General features: G+C 36.2%; 1 protein-coding gene across 6 annotated transcripts in view; it reads left to right on the top strand.

The window, feature by feature from the left end:
• Positions 1-21,125, top strand: part of LOC103497604 (transcription initiation factor TFIID subunit 1) — a 39,240-nt gene extending 18,115 nt beyond the window's left edge. For all 6 annotated transcript variants that reach the window (XM_008459846.3, XM_008459844.3, XM_008459845.3 and 3 more), the window contains 11 exons: positions 1,411-1,747; positions 8,096-8,305; positions 8,492-8,575; positions 12,414-12,617; positions 15,126-15,332; positions 15,781-16,264; positions 17,270-17,448; positions 17,547-17,666; positions 19,056-19,112; positions 19,193-20,305; positions 20,393-21,125. In XM_008459846.3, the coding sequence (XP_008458068.1) occupies positions 1,411-1,747; positions 8,096-8,305; positions 8,492-8,575; positions 12,414-12,617; positions 15,126-15,332; positions 15,781-16,264; positions 17,270-17,448; positions 17,547-17,666; positions 19,056-19,112; positions 19,193-20,305; positions 20,393-20,755 (3,358 nt within the window). In that variant the 3' untranslated portion in view covers positions 20,756-21,125. The remainder of the gene's footprint in view (positions 1-1,410; positions 1,748-8,095; positions 8,306-8,491; positions 8,576-12,413; positions 12,618-15,125; positions 15,333-15,780; positions 16,265-17,269; positions 17,449-17,546; positions 17,667-19,055; positions 19,113-19,192; positions 20,306-20,392) is intronic.
• Positions 21,126-22,122: the final 997 nt, after the last annotated feature.

Genomic DNA, 22,122 nt, shown 5'->3' with positions numbered 1-22,122 from the left:
ATCGATCTCAAACTAAAAAACCGAATAGCAACAAATCTTGAAATGTTCGAATAATTCTACCAAAATGAAACTCTTCGATCTAAACAAACACAAAACAATTAAGGGACAGCTTAAAGAGTCCAACCTAACTGGAAACTGTTAGCCTTAAACGAGATATCAAAAACCCACTGGAAATTAAGAAAGGAAAAACAATGCCCAAAAATACTACTTCTGAAAGGTGTGCCGAATTTCCAGATCAGTAAATGGGGTTTCTAGTGCAAGAGCCTGATCTATAGTTCTAGAGTCCCAATTGTCAATGGCCGGAGGTGATCTTTAATGCAGTCGTTTGGTGTACAGATCTCTATATAAGTCAAGAAATTCAACTTTAACATCACTGTCATCTGCTAAGCTTTGCCCCTGTATAGCAGTGCCACAATCATATTCTCTCTTTCTCTTCCGAAACAATAGGAACCGATGAAAGAATCTACTGTTTTCAACCCCCTCCTTGGCCCATTTCTCTGTACGCTTCTGTCTCCATCTAATTTCATCTACATAGGTCAATGAGCTCTGATTATAAATAGGTTCTCCTCTATTGTTTGCTGGGATTGAGGCTGCAGGATCGAGCTGAAGGAATACCAAAAATTTGAAGTATATGAAAAATTGACGGAAGCTTTAAGCAAAATAATAGAAAAAGGGCCCAAGGGATGGAGAGGCTATCTTTTGGGAAAAAATAACTTCCGAAGGCCTTTGAAATTTTTTTTTTCCATATCTTAGATTTAGTTTGGGTTGGTTCTGGTGTCTTTGAACGTGGCAAAAACTTTGCTGATTGACATTAATGTGAGCTTGGAGGAAGTTAGGAGTTGGTAATGTAATTCGTTGACATGCTGCTTACTTTCTGTTCATTCTTGTGATAAAAGGAAAAAACAATTGCTAGTTATATGGAAAACTTTTATATGAAAAACTTTCAAACTAAAGTTTACCATATAAGTAGCAGTTTTTTTTCTCTGGTTAACGTCGGTTAGAAGTCCTCTGGTTAGATACTTGTTTGCTGTTATCCTTGGTGAGTACAGAAGTCAAAGTTGCTGCACTCGAGGTACTTATTTTTGTATTTAGTTTGAAGAGAATGTTGTTAGATTATTGTGTTTAATCTTGGTGCATTGGAGATATCATTAATTTTACTCACTGGGCTACTCATTATTCATTGGAAAGACCTTGAAAGGAGGGAAAATTTAATTAATTTTTTCCCAATTTGGTCCATGATTAGGTTCTTGATAATTGGGATGGATATTCTTCTGTGTTCATTAATGGTTGTAGATTGCTGTAATTGCTTTATTTTTGATTCATCGTACTATGAGTGTTAGTCTATTTTGATTCTATGAAAAGTCTTGTTTCCTTTAACTTCTTTCACTCATTATGTTATCTTTGTCGTAGGTATTGTGAAGAAAGGCCTTTACTTTTGAGCAACATTGGAATGGGGGCAAGGCTGTGTACTTATTATCAAAAGTCGTCCCCTGATGATCAAACTGGTACATTGTTGCGAAATGGGGGTGATAGTTTAGGACATGTCATTATCCTTGAACCTTCAGATAAATCTCCTTATCTTGGGGAATTAAAAGGTGGTTCAATACAGGCTTCTCTTGAAACAAACATGTACAGGGCACCTGTATTTTCCCATAAGGTGCCAATGACTGATTATATATTGGTCCGTTCTGCAAAGGGGAAGCTTTCCCTGAGACGTATTGACAAAAATTTTGCAGTTGGCCAGCAGGTTGGTTCTGTTTTGTGTCTTGTTTCTCTCTCTTTTTGTTTTTGTTTTTAATTTTATTTAGTTGGATTAACTTGTTTGATTGACTGCATTCTTTTTTCTTGTTTTAATTTTATCAGAATTTCTCTCATATATTTGGTTGAATTTGTACTTCAATAGATCATGGTTTGATTGCTTGGTATTTTCATAGATATGTTTTAGGATATTTATAATACTGATAAAGGATGAAATCGTGAGAGGGCTTGAAATCCCACTTCTGACAATCGTGGAGAAGGGTCCAACAATAAATGAAAGGATAGCATCCCACTATTTAGATCACATTAACTAATACTGAGAAAGGATGAACTTTGTAGGAATTCTTCTAGTTTTAGGACAACCATGATGTTTTCAATTTCTTATTGTACATTAACATAATATCCAATCAAGTAGAAGAGTTTCATCCTCATGCAACTAAGGCACTGAATTTTATACTAAACTACAATTCATAAGTGCCAATTATTGAAAGCGATAAATACGAAAGACCGATTTATGTGAAAACCCGAGTATCGGAAGAAAAAACACGATTTTGTTGTTCTTATTATTTTCTGATGAATACAATAGGTACAAGAGAGAGAATAAATAGAATAGTACAAAGAGATAAAAAGGAAAACATATTTATGGTAAATTAGGGCAAAGCTCCCAATAGGTTAAATCCACTAATTCTAACACTTCCCCTTAAGTTGGGATGTAGATATCCGCGAGGTCCAACTTGCTAACACAAAAATCGAAGTTTGGTCTGAGAAGCCACTTGGTGAGAACATCAACAACGAAGGAATATACGAAATGCATATGCTCCCATTGTCAAGTCTTCCTTTGATGAAATGTCGATTAATCTCAACATGTTTGGTTCTATCATGTTGAAATGGGTTGTTAACAATGCTAATGGTGGCTTTATTATCACAAAATAGCTTCATTGGTGTTTCACACTCCCGATGAAGATCAGACAGAGCCAAATTTCCTCACACATTTCCAAACTCATAGCTCAGTATTCGGCCTCAGCGCTGCTTCTTGGACACAACACTTTGCTTCTTACTTCTCCAATTTACAAGATTGCCCCATACAAAGGTACAGTAACCAGAGGTAGATTTCATGTCAACAACAGACATTACCCAGTCTGAGTCAGTATGCGCCTCAATAGTTTTTCTGTTTGTCTTTTTGAACATCAACCCTTTACCAAGTGTTGTTTTGAAGTATCTCAAGATTCTGTTGACAGCTTCCATGTGTTCCTCATAGGGAGCCTGCATAAACTGATTGACAACACTCACAGCAAAGGAAATATTAGGACGAGTATGGGATAAGTAAACTAATTTACCTACAAGGCGCTGATATTGTTCTTTATACTGGAATTTGATCATCTGAGTTTCCTAGTTTACAGTTGAATTCAATAAGAGTATCAGCAGGACAACACCTCAACATACCTGTCTCTATTAGCAAATCAAGGGTGTATTTTCTCTGAGATACAAGATGTCTTCTTTAGATCTGGCCACCACCACTCCAAGGAAATATTTCAGATTTTCTAAATCCTTGATTTCAAATTCATCACCCGTTCTCTGCTTAAGTTAACTAATTTCTGCTTGATCATCACCAAATAAAACAATGTTATCAACATATACTATCAGAACGACAATCTTTGCAATCTTGGAAAGCTTTGTAAATAAATTATGGTCAGAGGGTCCCTGACTGTACTCTTGGGACTTGAAAAAGGTAGCGAACCTGTCAAACCACGCTCTGGGTGGCTGTTTCAGACCGTATAAGAATTTTTGGAGTTTAAAAACCTGCTAACCAAACTTGGCTTCAAATCTAGGTGGGGGCTCATGTAGACCTCCTCTACTATGTCTCCATTCATGAAGCATTTTTAACATCCAGCTGGAATAGAGCCAATTTTTGTTTACATCAACAGATAGAAGGACTCTAATAGTATTCAACTTAGTAACGGGAGAAAAAGTTTCTGAATAATCAACAACATAGGTTTGAGTAAGTTTTTTTGCAACTAACCTTGTCTTGTGTCTGTCAAGTATTCCATCTGCTTTGTATTTAAGAGTGAACACCTATTGGCATCCCACATGTTTGTGTCCCTTAGGTAGAGTACAAATCTCCCAAGTGTTATTCTTTCCGAGAGCCTTCATCATTCTTCCATTCAGAACACTCTAAAGTAGTGTGAACATTTTTTGATATTGTGGTAGAGCCATTGCTGTAAAGGCTCTGAACTGTGGAGAGAGATTATCATAGGAAGCAAAGTTACAAATGGGATGTTTTGTACAAGACCTAATACCTTTTCTAAAAGCAATGAGAATGTTAAGTGAGGGATCATACTCATCAAATTTTCCTATATGACCCTGTTCGACTTCTACTGGTTTTTGTTCTGTCCTTAGTCTTATTACTATTGTTCTTTTCTTCCAAAATTTCAAGAACTACAACATCAGACCTGTCATTCTCACTCATTTTATTATCAGTACAAGGTTTCGTAGAGTTTTCCATACCTCGATCTCGAGGAGGTTCAAAGTCTTAGATTGAAGCTGACAGCTAACTAATAGTAGGGGACCCAACTTCCTTCTTGAGATTCCTCTTTGTAATACATTTTCTAGGGAACTTGGTTTGTGGGTAGGACTATGGGATGAGGATAGAAGTCTAACATAGTTCTAGGAGTAGGCTTGATAAACTCTAAGGTATAGTTAGACTCTTCACTCACACTCTCCCCCTGAAGATGGGTAACGGGAAACATTTATAACTGCGCTGATGAAGGGGATAGCTAACAAACACACATGCCTGAGCTCGAGGGGTAAGTTTGGTCTAATTAGGGTCGAAATTATGGACATAAGCGATACACCTAAACTCATGAAGGGGAACCTCAGAAATTAGACGAGTAGAAGGGTGGGACTCCTTACGACAATCTAAGGGAGTTTGAAAGTGGAGGATGTAAGAAAACATTTACCCACAAGTATGAAGGAAGGGGAGTAGATAGCATAAGAGAATGGGTTACTTCTAGAAGATGACGGTTTTTCGCTCGGTCACCCCGTTTACTTGAGGAGTGTAGGTGCACGAGTTTTGGTGAACAATCCCCTTGGAGGCTAGGAACTCACTAAGTTTATGGTTTTGGAATTTCTGACCATTATCACTCCAAAGAATTGCATTTTTTGTATGGAATTGCGTTTCAATAGTGTGATATAAAATTTTGGAAAATAGAGGAAACCTCAAATTTATCGATGATAAGGTAGGTAGACCCAGGAGATGGGTATGATCATCAATGAAAGTTACAAATCATCATTTCTTAAATGAGGTGGTGACCTTGGATGGTCCCCAAATGTCACTAAGGATAAGGGTAAATGGTTGCATAGGTTTATATGGTTGTGAGGAAAATGAAACTCGATGTTGTTTTGCCCGAATACACACATCACAAGATAGAGAGGAGACATCAACTTTAGAAAATAGATGGGGAAACAAATATTTCATATAAGTAAAGTTCGAGTGACCCAATCGAAAATGCCACACCATACAGTCATGTTCAGAAGTGCTAAAATAGGAAGACTCTAAACTAGTTATAGAGATACTAATACTGGAAGTATCATCATCAAGGATGTAAAGTCCCCTACTATGTCAGGTAGTGCTAATCGTCCTCCTCGAGATCAAGTCCTGAAAACAAATAGATTCAGGTAAGAAAGTAGCTTTAGAGTGTTGCTCATAGGTGATCTTACTGATAGATAACAAATTGTAAGAAAGCTTAGACACATGCAAAACATTCTGGAGAGAGAGATCGTCAAAGAGAACTATTTGTCCTTTGCCAGCAATTGGGGCTAAAGAGCCATCAGCTATTCGAATTTTTTCATTACCGGTACAGGGGGTATAAGAGACAAAGTGCTCCGAAGAACCTGTGATCTGTAGTCCGTGTGTCTGAAATCCAAGAATTCTTCTCGTCAACACTGATAAGACCAAGGGATTGAGGCATACTTGATTGAGCGACGGTGCCCAAAGTTGGGGGTCGGTCTGGTTTGCAGTAGGGCCAGTTAACTGAGAGGTGCTGACAGTCTCACTAACATAGGCACGTCTTGAGTTATGTTTCTCGTTGGAGGAACATTTCTTACCTCCCGACGAACTACTGGAATTTCCAACACCGATCCTTGGTGTGCCACTGTTTCTTGCAGTGCTCGCATACAGGGATTGATTCCCCACTATTCTTCTCACTATCATGGGTTGAGGATCGAGCACTAATGGCAGCAGAAGAGTTAGTTATATTATTCGAAAGCAAATTAGGGAGTGAAATTATTGGGTTCTTGGAATATGTCGGCAACTCGGTTGGTTTGGAATGCGCTGAAGGCTTGCTAACTTCAACCCCTGATTTGTTATAGATTTGGTCAGTCCCATTACCATAGAAGTAGGGTTGCTGTAAAGAGTCAACGGACAGCAGTGCATGAACTCACAGATTTGAATTTTCTGGTGGCTGTTTGTAACTGAAGGGCGTGTGGAGATGCGGCTGATTGGAAGGGTGTGACGTTTGGACAGGCGGTGACGCGTAGAAGAGACTGGGTTGGGCGGTGAGATGAGTTGACGGCGGCGCATGGGCCCACACACACCTGACAAAAGCGATGCGTGAGGAAGATTCCAACCGTTTGGCTGCACGAACGACGGTGAGGGTGGGCCCATTGTGACTATCGACGGCTTGTGAAGCTGGTGGGGTAATTTTTTCTTGGTGTTGGCGACTTCTGGTTTGGTTTGGATTTCTCCTAAACTGTTTTCTAGAGTTTTGTTGTTGCTTTCCTTTGATACCATATTGAAAGCAATAAAAATACGAAACACCGACTTACATGAAAACCGAGTCGTGAGAGAAAAATCACGATATTTTTGTTCTTATTATTTTCTGATGAATACTATAGGTACGAGAGGGGGAATAAATAAAATGGTTCAAACAGATAAAAAAGGAAAACATATGTATGGTAAATTAGGGAAAAACTACCAAAGGGCTAAGCCCACTAATTCTAACACTTTAATGTAACACAAACTTGATTGATTCAATGTTAGATTTTCGGTTTGAACCATTAGTTGTAATTTATTATGTAATTGTCTTTTGGGACTAGTGGAAAGTATATTATTGTCCTAAGGTACTAGAATCACGGATTCTAGATGTCTTCTGATTCTTGAATTTGATTCCTTGTACTATGTCAACATCAAGCTTTATATGATCAAATGGTTAGAAGACAATGGGGTCAGATGTTAGAACAACTTGTTCTTTTATGTTTCTCGATGGGCTTTATTTGTAACTACTCTATAGACATGATTATGTGTAGTTGAAGTTCCTGCTTTTAGAGGGAGTCTCCCTTTTTTGTGCGATTGGTTTTTGTCTGTTGATTTTGTATGCCCATCTATTCTTTGAATTTTTCTCGATGGAAAGTTGTTCGCATGAAAAAAAACTTGCTCCTTGAACTGATATACATGTTATGGGTTATCTTATCCCAATAGTTCAGGGGCAAGGAGAAAAACTAAATGCTGTTGAGGTTAAGGCTCAACTTGGCAGTTTCAGAGAAGGACATGAAACTTTTTATTAAGGGAATGAAAAGAGACTAATGATCGAGGGATGCAACAAAATAAAGAAACAAAGACAAGCCATAAAAGACAAAACTAAACAAAGACAACTGGAGATAAACCAAAATTAGAAAGGAATGCATATGAATTGAGAATCCTGAAAATTTCTTGGGAAGAGAACACTAGGAAGAATACTTGAGGAGAGCTAAAGTTTGAAAGTCATTTTCCTCAAGCAGTATTACTACTTTCCAAGACTTTTTTGAAAATATTATGAGGATGTGAGACATCAGAGTTATGAATAGGTCGGCTTGAACTTTGATTGTGTTGGAAATCTTTGTCAAGAATAAGGCAAGGTTCTTCCCTAGCCACTTTGTGATCAAATGGTAGAGCCACGATGGAGGTTAACTATCTTAATCAATGTCCAAAAATGTAATGTATAGTTGCGGACTAAATTATTTTATTAAATCAATTTGTAGAAAGGATAATAAGTTATTGGTTTGAATTTAGGAAATAAAGTCAACTGATAGAAACTGAAATATATCAGATGCAGTCTAATAACTTGTCCTATTGATTTCTCGTTTTTGTTTCCAATACAGTTGAGAAGTTAAAGAAGATGATTATTTAGGGTTGGTTTGGATTTACTTTCTATTTGCTTAAGAAACTGTTTTTAGTTATTTTTATCATTTTTAACTCTTTCCTTGCTTAGAAACACTTTTTAAGCCCTTTTAACCCAAGCAGATCCTTAATATCCTCTATCAAACTGTCAGCGTCAACTCTATTAATTGGTATTTTGTGCAGGAGCCGCTGATGGAGGTGTTTTCTCCTGGGACAAAGTCTCTTCAAATTTTTATGATGAATAGACTAACTTTGTATATGTTTCGGGAATTCCTTGCTGCTGAAAAGCGTAGACGAATCCCTGACATCCGCGTTGATGAACTACCTTCTCAGTTTCCATATCTGTCTGAGACTGTAATTAGGAAGAAACTGAAGGAATATGCTCTTCAACAGGTTAGTTCATAAAGTTTTTATATGCATAATATAATTATAAGCCCTATTCGAATAACCAGCCTGGCCTCCTTTGTTCTTTACATTGTAATAAATTTACTTCATGGGTTTTTTTTTTCTCTGAGAAGTTTTCTTCATGCTTATCTTCATTGTGAACTATTTAGACTGAAATCATACATTATACTGCAGAGAAATTCTAGTGGACAGATCATTTTAATTAAGAAGCGCAATGCAAGCCTTTCTTTGAAGAAAGATGCTGTGACACCAGAAGATGTAAGCAACATAAGTACCTTCTCCTTAGTTCCTTTTTTATTGACGAATTTATCTTTTATTTTACTTTATTTCTATTTTTAAAATAAAAATGACTTTCTTTGGGAAAAAGAAAAAACAATAAAAGAATACACAGGGCTCCAAAAAAATAAACCCACAAAAGTAGTGATAGAACTTGAGTTTTGGAAGTAAAGTCTATTCAAAATTATTCCTTTGAGTACATCATCTTAAATTACCAATTCAACTCAAAAGCTTAAGCTGGTGGGTAAGGGTAAATTTAATATGATATCCAACACATCAAGCTATTTATTACCGTTGGAAATTAGGGGATAGTGGAGTGATTATAACCCCAAGGGTATTTGTGTAATTTATTGACCCCAGTTTTATTTCCCTTTTTGTTAGGGCTTATTAAAGCCTATATATATTCTTACCTATTGTACTCTTGGTTATTAGAAAATAATAAGAGTGGGCTCTATCGTGGTTTTTTCTCCTGTACTAGGGTTTTCTACGTATACCTTGTGTTTGTCTTCTTCTTATCAATATGGTATAAGCAAGTGGTGATGAAACCTTAGCTGCCATTGATAAAAACAAACCGGTGCAAGATAACCTTAGTTTTGCACCAGCCCTATCTCAGCTATAGTTACCACCACCAATCACCACCGTCGGAGAAGTCGCCGGAGTCGCTGATAAGGCCATTGCTGTCCAAGCTGCCGTTGATTATTATCTTTAATCCTTGCATATCCATCCAACTCTAGTGCTGCCACAACCCTTTGATGGAAACCCAAATCGAAACATATATCGTGAAAATGTGATTAGTGAGTCGTCTGTCTACCATAGAGGTAAATTCCCTGCTGCGGAAACAAGCTTCTCGCGGAAGCCGAGTTTTCCTCATCATGTATCTCCTAGTTCAAAGTTTGGTCGGTTTATTTCTGGTAATGGTTCAACAACAGTTAACTAATCTTCATACAAGTTTTCAGCAACAAATCGCTGCTCTTAGTGAAGCTCTAGGTACTTCCACAAACTCCAAAAATTCTGCCACTCTTTCAGTCTTATCGGTGTATTTGGAGAATGTGGTAACCTCTTCACTATCTTAATTGCTATAAATTATTTATTTGGCTTCATAGGAAATTCCAAGGAGTAATTGGAGGGGAGAAATTGAATGGTTAGAATTATTTCTAGGGGTACCAATTCATTTAGATAGCCCTTAAGGGGCATCACCAATTTAGGTACCCAATAGGTGAGGTAGCAAGACTTAGACCAAGACCCTCAAGAGTGGATCTGGAAAGGGAGGACTCTTTTCTTCGGTCAATGCTGTTTAACAGTATGGAACCTCAAATTGGGAAGCCTTTGTTGTATGTTGCTACTGTACAAGACATATGGGATAAATTTTGGAAGTTATACTTCAAGGGGTAGAATGCGTCACGCCTTTATACTCTATGCAAACAGGTTCATGTGTGCAAGTAGGGGATAATGGATGTCGCTTCATATTTTAACAAGCTATCCCTGATTTGGCAAGAGATGGACTTGTGTCGAGAGATTGTCTGAAACTACCCTTGTGGAGGTGTTCAGTACTCTAAATTTGAAGAAGTTGACCTTATATATAATTTCCTAGTAGGATTGAATTCCAAGTTTGACTTAGCTCGTGGTCGTATAATAGGTCAGAAGCTTATTCCTTCACTGATGGAGGTATGTTCTGAGGTTTGGTTAGAGAAAGATCACACAAGTGCAATGGATATCGTGACTGTTTCTGGTATTGATTCTGCAACCTTTAGTGCGAAGTCCTCTAGTTTTGAAATCGAAAAGCAAAATTGGAAGCTTGTCTCAATGTGTGAACATTGTAAGGAACCTTGGCATACAAAAGATAGTTGTTGGAAGTTACATAGTCGACTACCAAATGGTAAGAAACGTCCGCCAAATGACAAGTATAATCTAGTAGGGCTTTTATGAGAAAATCAACCAGAACTTCACAACCCCCAACCCTGCAGGGAATCGAGGTGATCTTAGTACTCCTCTTGGAGTCGGTGCACAATCAAATACATCTCAATCCTTTTGTCTCATCAGCATCGATTGGAAGAAACCCTATACACTTGATTCAAGTGCTACAAACCATTTAGCTGGATCCTCTGACATTTTATATCATATCTCCAATGTGATGGCAAAAAGAGAATTAGGATTGCAGATGGGTTCTTTGCTCCTATTGCGGCCAAGGGTCATATTTTCCCTTTGTTGGTCTCCTTTTACAAAATGTGTTGCATGTGCCTAAGTTATCTTACAATTTACTATCTATTAGTAAGATGACCATGAATCTAAATTGTCAAGCTGTCTTCTCATCTAATACTGTTTCTTTATAGGACTTGAGCTCGGGAAGATGATTGACATTGCCCGACACAGCAGGGGACTCTATTTTATAGTAGAGGCCTGATGTAGTAATGCAGAAACTTTAGGGAATTTTACTGAATAATACTCATGATGTGGTTTATTAATGAGAGGGGAAGCCTTTATATAGGCTGGAAAATTACAAGAGTTTTTGAAGTTAGTTATTTTAGAACAAACTTTTTAGGATTGAGTTAGTTTATTTTAGAACTAACTCAAGATACGAGAATTAATTAAGAGTGACTGATCTAAGATACAAGAATGATAATTCAAGATATTCAAGAATTAGCTAAAGAAATGTTAAAGAACTTTAAAGAAACATCAAGAAAGGGGATGTTCTACATCAAGGTCATATATCTTAACGATTTGTTTCAGAATAAAGAGGAATTGAATGTTGAAAAACAGACCCCAGGAAGTTGCTCTCAGTCTCAGCATTTCGAAATTCCACTCTCTTTAAAGTCGCTAGTAGATGAATGCAAACTAGTCTTTCGTTTGAGATCTTATTTTAGTCTCTTTTTGGTTCAACAATCAGTTACATTGGAATATGTATAGTGAAACTTGTGTGGTTTGAAGGTTGCAGTTAAAGAGATTAGGATTCAAGTCTCTTGAAACACTTAATTTGGAACGAGTACTCTCCCAAGAAACAAAGAATATGTATAGTGAAACTTGTGTGGTTTGAAGGTTGCAGTTAAAGAGATTGGGATTAAAGCTCTTGAAACACTTAATTCGGAACTAGTACTCTCCTAGGAAACAAAGAAGAAGCTGGGCTCAAGAAATGTTCCATCCGGTTGAACAATTATTGTTTTTGTAGGAGTTTTGTGGTTTCATCATGGTGATGTTTTGGCAAGGCTGGTTGTTATCCTCTTAGTGTTCCTTCTTCACTCATCTCAAAGCATTTTTTGGGCAAGATGTCAGCTTATTTTGGGTTCCTTTTGGCAAATCTGTTTTAATTACTTTGTACCTAGTTTACCTTCTAGATTCCATTTTTTGTTCCAGGTCAGGATTTTGATTAGTTCACAGTTATTGTTGGGTTTGTTTTGGTTATTTTTTGTATATATTTTAGCCCTTTTGCTCTCTGTATAATTCTCTTGCACTTTGAGCGTTAGTCTCTTATTATTATTAATAAAGAGGCTCATCTCCGATTGAAAAAAAATAATCTCCCAAATCATTGACCAAATGACCGATCCTTTTCCTACTGTTCTAACCACTAGCCATTCGGTGGAAAAAATAAGTATTGGAATCTCCTTCCTTTTGGCCTTCAAGTACAAGTTTTCTTCTTGACCACGTTCGCAAAATGGAACTTAGAGATGAGAATAACCAACAGAAATTCCTAGCATGTCTAGGAACTGTGATCCATATTCCATTAAAATTATTATGAATATAAATCTAGAGCCTATACTATAGTATACGTTTTTTCATCTTTGTATTGTTTACTTTATTCTTATACCATCTTTCTTTTGTATGTTAGGTATGTAAGTATGAAAGCATGCAAGCTGGTTTATACCGTCTGAAACATTTGGGACTTTCGGAGGTCCATCCCTCTGCAATATCATCTGCAATGAGTAGACTTCCTGATGAAGCTATTACCCTAGCTGCTGCATCTCACATTGAAAGGGAGTTGCAGATAACACCCTGGAACTTGAGTAGCAATTTTGTTGCTTGTACGACTCAGGTAATAAATATTAACTAATCTTCATCATAGCTAGAGTCTGGTTCATCTACTGTTCTTTTTGTCAAGTTTTTGAAATTATTTTATCTTATATTATATTTTGTTTGTGAAAGTAACAGCTCAAAGGACTGTTTGCCAATGGTAAATGTTAAGATTAACATCATTTGATTGCTGGATAACATGACTTAGAGACTTTTTTATTGGTAGCTCAGGGAGTTGGTTGTGTTTACTGCTTTATATTGGTGCAAAATGAGGGGCACCCTTTAAGAATTCTAGTCTTATTTAGTTTCCAATTGAAATTCTGCCGTAATCACCTTTAGGTGCTCTGGCGATGTAGCGTAAAAGACAAAAGGAGAGAAATTTCCAGTAATATAATTAAAGTCTTTATTGTGAATCAAAAGTTATGAACATTAGAAGACAATTCCTATGTTTATAGAGAATTGTAAAACAAAATAATCCTAATCTTAATTAATAAGAAAAACAGATCATAATCCAAATAAATGAAGGAAACTAATCACGTTCTTAATCAATCAAGAAGACTGATCCTAGTCCTAATCAATTAAGGATTTAATCAAGATGTCCTAATTTACTCTAATCCTACCGCATCATTCTATCCATCCAAAAAAAACTTGTCCTCAAGTTTCAAAAAGAAAATGAAAGAATGAAATTTTTTTCCTCCAGTGATCTCTAAAAACCCCAAGTAAATTGTGTGCCTGTGGAGATCTTGCATTGCAATTAAAAAGATGGAAATTTGTAAAAATTTGAGAACTGTAGAGTGGGAACCTCATCAAAAATTTTTTTTGGTTGTTGAGATTTGTAATACATGCCTGCCACCAAGATTTTACTCAACCATTTTAGCCAAAGTTGGATTATCAAAGCAACCCATAAACCTATTTGGAAATCTGTTATTGCATAACCTGGAATTTGTGAAAAAAGGGGTTGAAATAAACCCATGAAAAAGGAAGTAAATCAAAACTAGGGAGGACCGAACACGAGTTGGGTTATACAAACTCGAAGGGGTCAGATTGTGTGAAACACATGCCAGGAATTGAGTACACATGTTGGGTTGAAATGAGTGGGTCGAGCCGAATGGATCATGTGTAATTGTGTATCTTTTCTTATTGTCTTCCAAGCAATCGACTACAGCTAAAGATTCAAACCTCCTCAAACCGGGTTAGGCATGGTTGTCGTCTACTCCAATGAAATTACCTCCATCTATTAGCACATCTTCTTTCTTAGATACGACTTTCTTAGTCTTTGCCCTAGATTTTTCTTTGCTCGTTTTTTTTTCCTTGGTTAGTTGGTCCACATGTGAGTTCCAAATTTCTTTTGGTGTGTTTCTTTCAAGATTCCACAACTGGTTTGAATTCTTGATCTTTTAATTCATCAAGCTCTGGTTTTTATTTTTTTAAATTATCTCTTTTGAACTTTTGCCATTGTTTTTGAAAGTTGATCCATGTCTTGAGCCGTCTTTCCTAACAAATACTGAATTTCGTTTACTCCCTTATTTATTTCCTCCAATGCTTAAGAATAGATGTACATATTGGGTGTTAATGAATAAGCTTCGACCTCATAATTGTTGGAGGACTGATTCTTGGGTTTTCTTGAGTATGTTCCAACCTTTCTTGGTCGTTCTCCATAACCAAAATATTAATTTCTGCTCCTAAATGTTTTAGTCTTCATATAAAATTTCATTCTGGGATGACTTTTCAAATTTCTTCTCTCTTCTTGAATTTAAAGGTTTCCCCCTAATTAGATGTCTCCTATTTGACAACAAGCACAATTCACGAAGCTCCTTCTTGCCACTAGTGTTACCAAGATTTTATTGAGCTTCCACTGCCGGTATTCATTAGTCAATGTTGTCCCAGACGACTACTTAGATACCAAACAAGTAGCCTAAAAGATAAAAGGAGAGAAATCTTCGATAATAAACTCAAAAGTCTTTATTATGAATAAAAAGATATGAATACAATAAGACAATTACTCTACTTCTATAAATTTGTAGAGCTAACTAATCCTAATCCTAATCCTAATTAATCAAAGAAACCAATCACAATCCTAATAAATCAAGGAAACTAATCATAATCTTAATCAATTAAGAAAACTAATCCTTGTCCTAATCAATTAAGGATTTAACCAAGATATCCTAATTTACTTTAATCCTACCACATATTCAATGAAATGTTTCTTCTAAACAAGAGAAGATAATACTGCAGATGCTGTTCCATGGATGACACCCGCACAGTTGATTTCTGTAGATGAACTGATACTGTTATGTGTTTATTTCTTCAAGGGGTTTTTATTTTTTATTATTTTTTATTATTTTTTTTAATACTGATCTTCCATAAGAAGAAATATATTTGAATAGAGGTCTCTTTAACTACAATGTGAATTAAAATATGGATAAATAATTGGATATAAGATGGATGGAAATTTATTATATAGAACGATATAATGATTGTTTGCTAATTTACATCCTTCTTGTCTGACCCCCAACCAAACTAAAAAAAGGGAAAAGAAAATATAGAGCGGCTGGAAATTACAGGTGTTGGTGATCCATCTGGTCGTGGGCTTGGATTTAGTTATGTTCGTTCGGTTCCAAAAGCACCTATTTCTAATGCATCTTTAAAGAAAAAAGCAGCCTCTAGTCGAGGAAGCTCGGCAGTGACAGGGACAGATGCAGACCTACGTAGGTTGAGCATGGATGCTGCAAAAGAGGTACCTGGTTTTCCATTGAATATTGTTTTTAGCAGACAAATAGTAATTGTACAAAGACTAGGGGTTTTAATAGACAATTATTTTCATGTATGACAGAATAATAAATTCTCAGAACAAAATGGATCAAAGTCGTATTTTGAGCATTTAGATGCACAAACTTACATGCTTCAAATTTCCTTTTTTGTTATAAAAATGATTACATACATATATATGCATATGTGTGTGTATAAGCTAACAATATGTAAGATTTGAGAACTTATGAACTAAATGGACTTGTGACAGGTATAACTGTCCCTTCAGAATATTTTTTCTTTTTGCGTGGGAATAATGATATTCTTATTTTCCTGCTTTAATTTTTTTTTTTTTGGAGCTTTGCATTATTGGTTCTTTCATGCTATTTTTTTGTAAGTTTACTACATTGAAATCTTCATCTTGTTTGATATTTCAGGTTCTTCTCAAGTTTGATGTATCTGAAGAACAGATAGCAAAACTGACCAGATGGCACAGAATTGCTATGATACGCAGGCTTTCGAGTGAGCAAGCAGCTTCTGGAGTACAAGTAGATCCAACAACTATCAGCAAGTATGCACGTGGCCAGCGAATGTCCTTTCTGCAACTGCAGCGTCAGACGAGAGAGAAGTGTCAAGAAATTTGGGAACGACAAATTCAGAGTCTTTCAGCCTCAGATGGTGCTGAGAACGAAAGTGACTCTGAAGGAAATAGTGATCTAGATTCCTTTGCTGGAGATTTGGAAAATTTGCTGGATGCAGAGGAATTTGAAGATGAAGTTGATACATTTGAGATCCGACATGAAAAGACTGATGGGGTCAAGGGACTTAAAATGAGGAGACGCCCATCCATTGCTCAAACAGAAGAGGAAATTGAAGATGAAGTGGCGGAAGCTGCAGAGTTTTGCAGGTTGCTGATGGATGGTATGCAACTCTAGTATATGATTTATGGAAAATTTATGCGAGATGTGTTTGGTTTGGATGATTAGCTTTTACCTTATGTCATGGAAAACTCTTCAATGTCTTGCTTATCATGATTGCACAATTCATTTTTGGCAATAGAGCTGCGTTCATTTAATTGCTAAACCTTTTTATGCTTTGGCTGCTCATATTATTTGTGGCCGTGAACAGTAATTTTATATGGGCACTTTTCTTAGATTTGACCATGGAGTGCCGTATAAGCATTGTTCGCAATAATTCCGTTGACACATTGACATTTTGTCACTCTGAATTATTAAATCTTCCAGAGTTCTTGACGATATTGACATCTTCTGCATAGTTGACTGTAGAATCCTCTTATCAGTTTTTTTACTGACGCAATATCCTTGCAGTGAGCCACTTAAGTATGACGAGGATAGTTTCCACACCCTGAAAATAAAAATAATATTATTAAAAAATAAATAAAAAATAAAAGCAAAAATTTAGATCTTTTGAACACAAGTCAAATGGTGGTGCAGTTGCTTACAACTCTGTTCTTTCAGTTGTTATGGAAATCGTTGTTTTTTGAGGTTGTACTTGGTTATGTTACTTACAGAAAGTAGGGTGATTATGACCCGTAAACTATACTGACCTTGAGTTTAGTTAGTTGGCTTTCAATTTTCTCAGAATGGTCTATAGTGAGGTTGCAGGTGGAGATATGACTCGGTTGGGTCACCATTTTGGCCAATACTTTGAATTATGTGGGGCCTCGTTTTCATTGTTTTAGTTAGAACGCTCACCTTTCAAAATACATTAGTTAAGTTTTGCTTCTTTTGCCTGACTCGTCATGCCTTTTCTGTGGGGATCGTGGGCATCAATATCATTGCTTAAGTGAGATTCTGAACAGCCATTAGTTCAATGCAATTCTGTCCGTGGTCAAAGCTTATTAGTCCCTTGTACTTGGGGGAATTCACACCTCTAACTGGCACTAATTTAGAATCTATTATGCAGATGAAACTGAGAGGAGGAGGAAGAAGAAGAAGAATAAAGTCATGGGAGAAGCAGTGTTGTCCACAGGTTTTCAAGCTAGTTTTTTTCATGAAAAGCCTGAGCAAACCAGACATCTTATTAGTATTGCCCAGCCTGATGTGACTTATATTTCTAAAGAAAATATAAGAGAACAGAAGGAGGTACTAATGTGTGATTATTTGTGATTCTTTTCATTACATTTTCTATACTCCACATCTGAAGGACAATTTATAGATAATGCCGTGTGATATGATGGCAGGTTGAAAGTATTATTAATCGAAAAGAAAAGTCAGGAAAGTTGAAACCCACGAAGAAGAACTATAGTTCAGAGATGAGCCTCATCAATAAAAAACTGAAGATATCAGGAGACAAAGTCAAGGTACGAACTTGATTCTTTTCTATAGTTTTATCGGGACACTGGATTTTACTTGATCCCTTTGTTTTAGTACTATGAAAATGTTTTACTTTGGAACTAAAACTAACCATAATCTTCGTCTAAAACATTATTCCTTATTATGGGAATAGTTTTAAACCCCATCCTTAGCTGTTTTCTCTTTCCCCAACTCTCTTGTTGGATACAATCTCTTATGGTATAATCAAGTCTTTGTGATACAATCTCCCTAATGGAGAGAAGTAGAAAAGATCTAGACATGCCTCCTTCAGATACTGAAAGAACTATGACTACTTGGTGTGAACTAGTTGGGAGCGTTTGAAAACTCGAATAATAATACTGCAGATGCTTTAATAAGGATTCAGCTTATATACCAATCCAACACATAACTGCCCAATAGCTAAACAAAGTTACCACACAGTAACAAGCTAAAGATTACAATCAATTCGTAACTAAATAACTATATATATATACATGAGTATTCTGATAAGCTCATGTACACCTCGACTAATCTCACTGGGTATTCTGCCTAACCCTAGAAGATTTAGGTGTCTAGGAATCGTAGGAAATTAATTCCTAGGTAGATTGCCACCTCGTATAAACGTAAAACTTAAAAGAAAATAATCAACTGCAACTGCATCACCACCGCAAAAAAACTAGAGAACCCCAAAAATCGATCGACAACCAACAAAAAGTAACAGAGAACTTTGCAATTTTATTTTGCACAAACTTAAAACTTGATGAGAATCTTTTAACGAAGTAGCTAGCACCAAGAAGCTTTAAAATAAACTTTTTGCGCACGGTTGAAATCTTTCCAATGGTAGAAGTAAACAGAGCTTGACAAGTGATATTTTATCACAACTTAGATCTTCCAAAAACGAACAAGAACCAGCCACCTTCTAAATTCAAACTCCTTTGTGAAACCCACGATCTCTAGTGTTTGAAGAAAATTTTCTAAAACTTTTCAATCTTTGAATAGCATTCATACAACCACGACCCCCCCTATGTCTTCAGTCTTTACTTCAGGGGATAAAGGATGTGTCTTTTTTAGCTGTATTCCACAAACCTTAGCCAAAAATGAAAACTTTGGAGGAACTAGTTAAGGTATTATTTAAGATGGATAGATTTTAAGGAAGTTTAGAAACTTGTAGCCAAACTGTTCCCAGTCTTTATGAGTAGAATTGATCCCGTCCTTAATTTCCCACTCTATTTTTATTTTAATAAGTTCTTTTTTTTTTTTGTTAAACTGTATTTTTTATGATGTTACTTCAGTTCTGGTAATGGGAGTGATTGCGGGGAAAAGGTGGATATTGGTTTTATGTTATTATTCTCTATATGCTGGTTGGAACCACATTCATTTAATCTTTTCTTGATCAGAATTTTAAAGAGAAGAAATCTGCTCGAGAGAGTTTCGTGTGTGGAAAATGTGGTCAGGTACATAAAGTTTTTAGTTAAAGATTTTCCTGGCTCTGATCCCTCAATATTGCTAACTTTCTGAAGTTTTTTGTTCTAAGTTTGGACACATGCGAACAAACAAGAATTGCCCCAAGTATGGAGAGGATCTTGAAACACCGGAGACAACAGATCAAGAAAAGGTATCAATAAAATTGAATGCAATGGATCCATCTAATCAATCCCATCAGAAAGCTGTAGTTAAGAAGGTTACACCTAAAGCCATAGCAAAAAGTTTCACAACAGAAGCATTCGAGGGTGAAAAATCTACGGCAAAAGTTCTTCCAGTCAAATTCAAATGCAGCTCAGCTGACAGGCTTTCTGACAATCTTAGTCCTGCACTGCCACAGACTTCTGACTTGCCAGTCAATTCTGACAATGAAACTGGGAAGTCTATTGTTAAAGTTAACAAGATTACATTTTCTAAGAAGAGAACCGAAGACATTCAATTTGAGTCTCATAAACCCTCAATTGTAATACGACCTCCTGATGCAAAAAAGGTTTCACTTGAAGCTCATAAACCATCCATTGTAATAAGACCACCAACAAATATAGATAGGGACAGAACGGAATTTCCCAGACGCTCTGCCACCATAATTAGATCAGCAGTTGAAACAGAAAAAGAACAGCTTCACAAAAAACTCATAATCAAACGGCCAAAGGAGGTTATTGATTTGGATCGGAGTGCTTATGATGGGAGTGTTGATATGGAGTACCGGAAGACTAAAAGAATTGTTGAGCTGTCAAGTTTTGAGAAGCATACAAGGTATGGGAGCATGAGTTCATCTGATTCTGGAAAAAAGAAAGTTAAGGAAAAACATAGATGGTGGGAAAAGCAAGAGAAGCAGAGAAATGAAGAAAGACTAAGGGAAGAGAAGGTGAGGAGGGTCTACAATGAACAAATGGGGATGCGAGAGGAACAAGAGAAGTTAGCTGAGATTAGAAGATTTGAAGCAAGCATTAGAAGTGATAAGGAGGAAGAAGAACGTCTAAAAGCAAAGAAGAAGAAGAAGAAACGAATCCCTGAAATACTAGATGATTATGTGGAAGACCCCAGATCAAGAAGATTTGATAAAAGGGCTCTAGAAAAAGAACGTAGCATGAAAAGGAAGCCTATTGAGTTGGGAAGACATATTCCAGAGCATGCATCAACAAAACGCCGTAGGGGGGGAGAGGTACTTTTGTGCTTTGTAAGATTTCCTCTACTTTTGTGCATCAACTGTGCTCAATTGATCTAAAACTTTGGCATTTTTTTATTGCAGGTTGGTCTGTCAAATATCTTGGAGCGGATTGTGGAGACCCTCAAAGATAGGTTCGATATTTCCTATCTATTCTTAAAACCTGTATCCAAGAAGGAGGCTCCAGACTACCTGGATATCATAGAGCGCCCAATGGATCTTTCTACCATTAGAGAAAAGGTTAGAAGGCTGGAATACAAGACCAGGGACGAGTTCAGGAATGATGTATGGCAGATAATGTATAATGCTCACTTGTACAATGATGGGCGCAACCCAGGTATTCCTCCCCTAGCAGATCAGCTTTTGATGCTTTGTGACAATCTATTAAAACAATGTGATGAAGACTTGACTGAAGCAGAAATTGGAATCGAGTATAGGGATAATTAGGGGTGGAGTACATATCGTATTGTGCCTTTCTGTAGTATATACTTATAATGTAGTGTAGTGAGGTGGAATCCTCATTTTCATGGCAGATAGTTTAACACAATATTCCATTCCATTCCATTCCATTAGAGGTCTAGGATGTTCAGTGGCCATTTGTTGGGGAGAGTTAAAAGGGTATGAAGGCAGGCTTAGAACACAACCATATGCTCATTAGAATGTTTCGCCGAAAAGATGAAAATAGATTGATTTGGGGGTTAGAACTCGTTGATAGAGGACCAACCTTCCTTAATGTACTGTAGCCATGTATATAAAACCCGAGTTGAAAATGTTTTTGGGTTTAATAGAAATGTATTTTATTGTTCCCATACTGTAACTATAGTGATGTATTTATTAACCCAGTTGAATCTTTTTTTTTTTCCACCTTTATTCCACCGGCATGTTTTCAGTAATTGACTACGGAAGCAGGAAAAGGAAACAGGGAAAATGTTTTTTTCTTTATTTTTATCTTTTTTGGGTTGCTAACTAACCTCATTTACACATTTTTATTAGTGTTTGTAAAACTGCGATTGATTCGGAAAGCCATGAAAGGAAAAAGTAGTATTTCATATCAATACTTATACTTTACCTATTAGATTGGTCAAACTTTGCTTGAATTCTTAAAAACTGGTTTGATTCAGATTGGCCAATCATTGTTTGAATTCTTAAAAAATGGTCGATTCAGGTCTAATCAATAAAGGAACTTGGGCCTCGGCCTCTATGCTCCAATTTTAGTGACATTCTAGATCATTAATTCATATTCCTATACTTATATTTGGAAATAACATGCAATCAAGCTTGTTGATTTAGTATAAATCAATCCGAGATCTTCACGTTCAGATGTTGAAGATGTTAAATATACTTTCTTTCAAGTTGTATTTTATTTGAATTTTACAGTCATGATTTTGCCACTCACTTCACACATGTTGAGAAATTCTAGATAAATAATTGTTTTGATTCACAAATATTCCTTTTATCTTACTAAAGTTAATTATTTTAAATAACAAAACTTCTAAAAATACGTATAAATATAATATAATAACACAATCTATTTGTGATGAACCATGATAAGCTAAAATAGACTATTATTACTATATGTGTCTATCATAATACCAATAGATATAAATAATAGTCTATCTTATTTGAGTTTATACTGCTATATTGGAAAAAAAAAGGTAATCAAATAGAACTTGCATTTAAACGTGATATTAAAAAATACTAATTGTAAAGCTAAGGGTTATCATTCCGGTTGCATTTAAAAAATATATGGGACCAACTAGTTTTTTCTTTTCTTTAGGTAATTTTGAATTATTTTTCAATTTTAGCCCCCAGAT

Source organism: Cucumis melo, chromosome 1 (assembly GCF_025177605.1).
Source record: "Cucumis melo cultivar AY chromosome 1, USDA_Cmelo_AY_1.0, whole genome shotgun sequence".
NCBI classification, from domain to species: domain Eukaryota; kingdom Viridiplantae; phylum Streptophyta; class Magnoliopsida; order Cucurbitales; family Cucurbitaceae; genus Cucumis; species Cucumis melo.
Note: the sequence above shows the minus strand (reverse complement) of the source record. Positions and strands in the feature narration are given on the sequence as shown.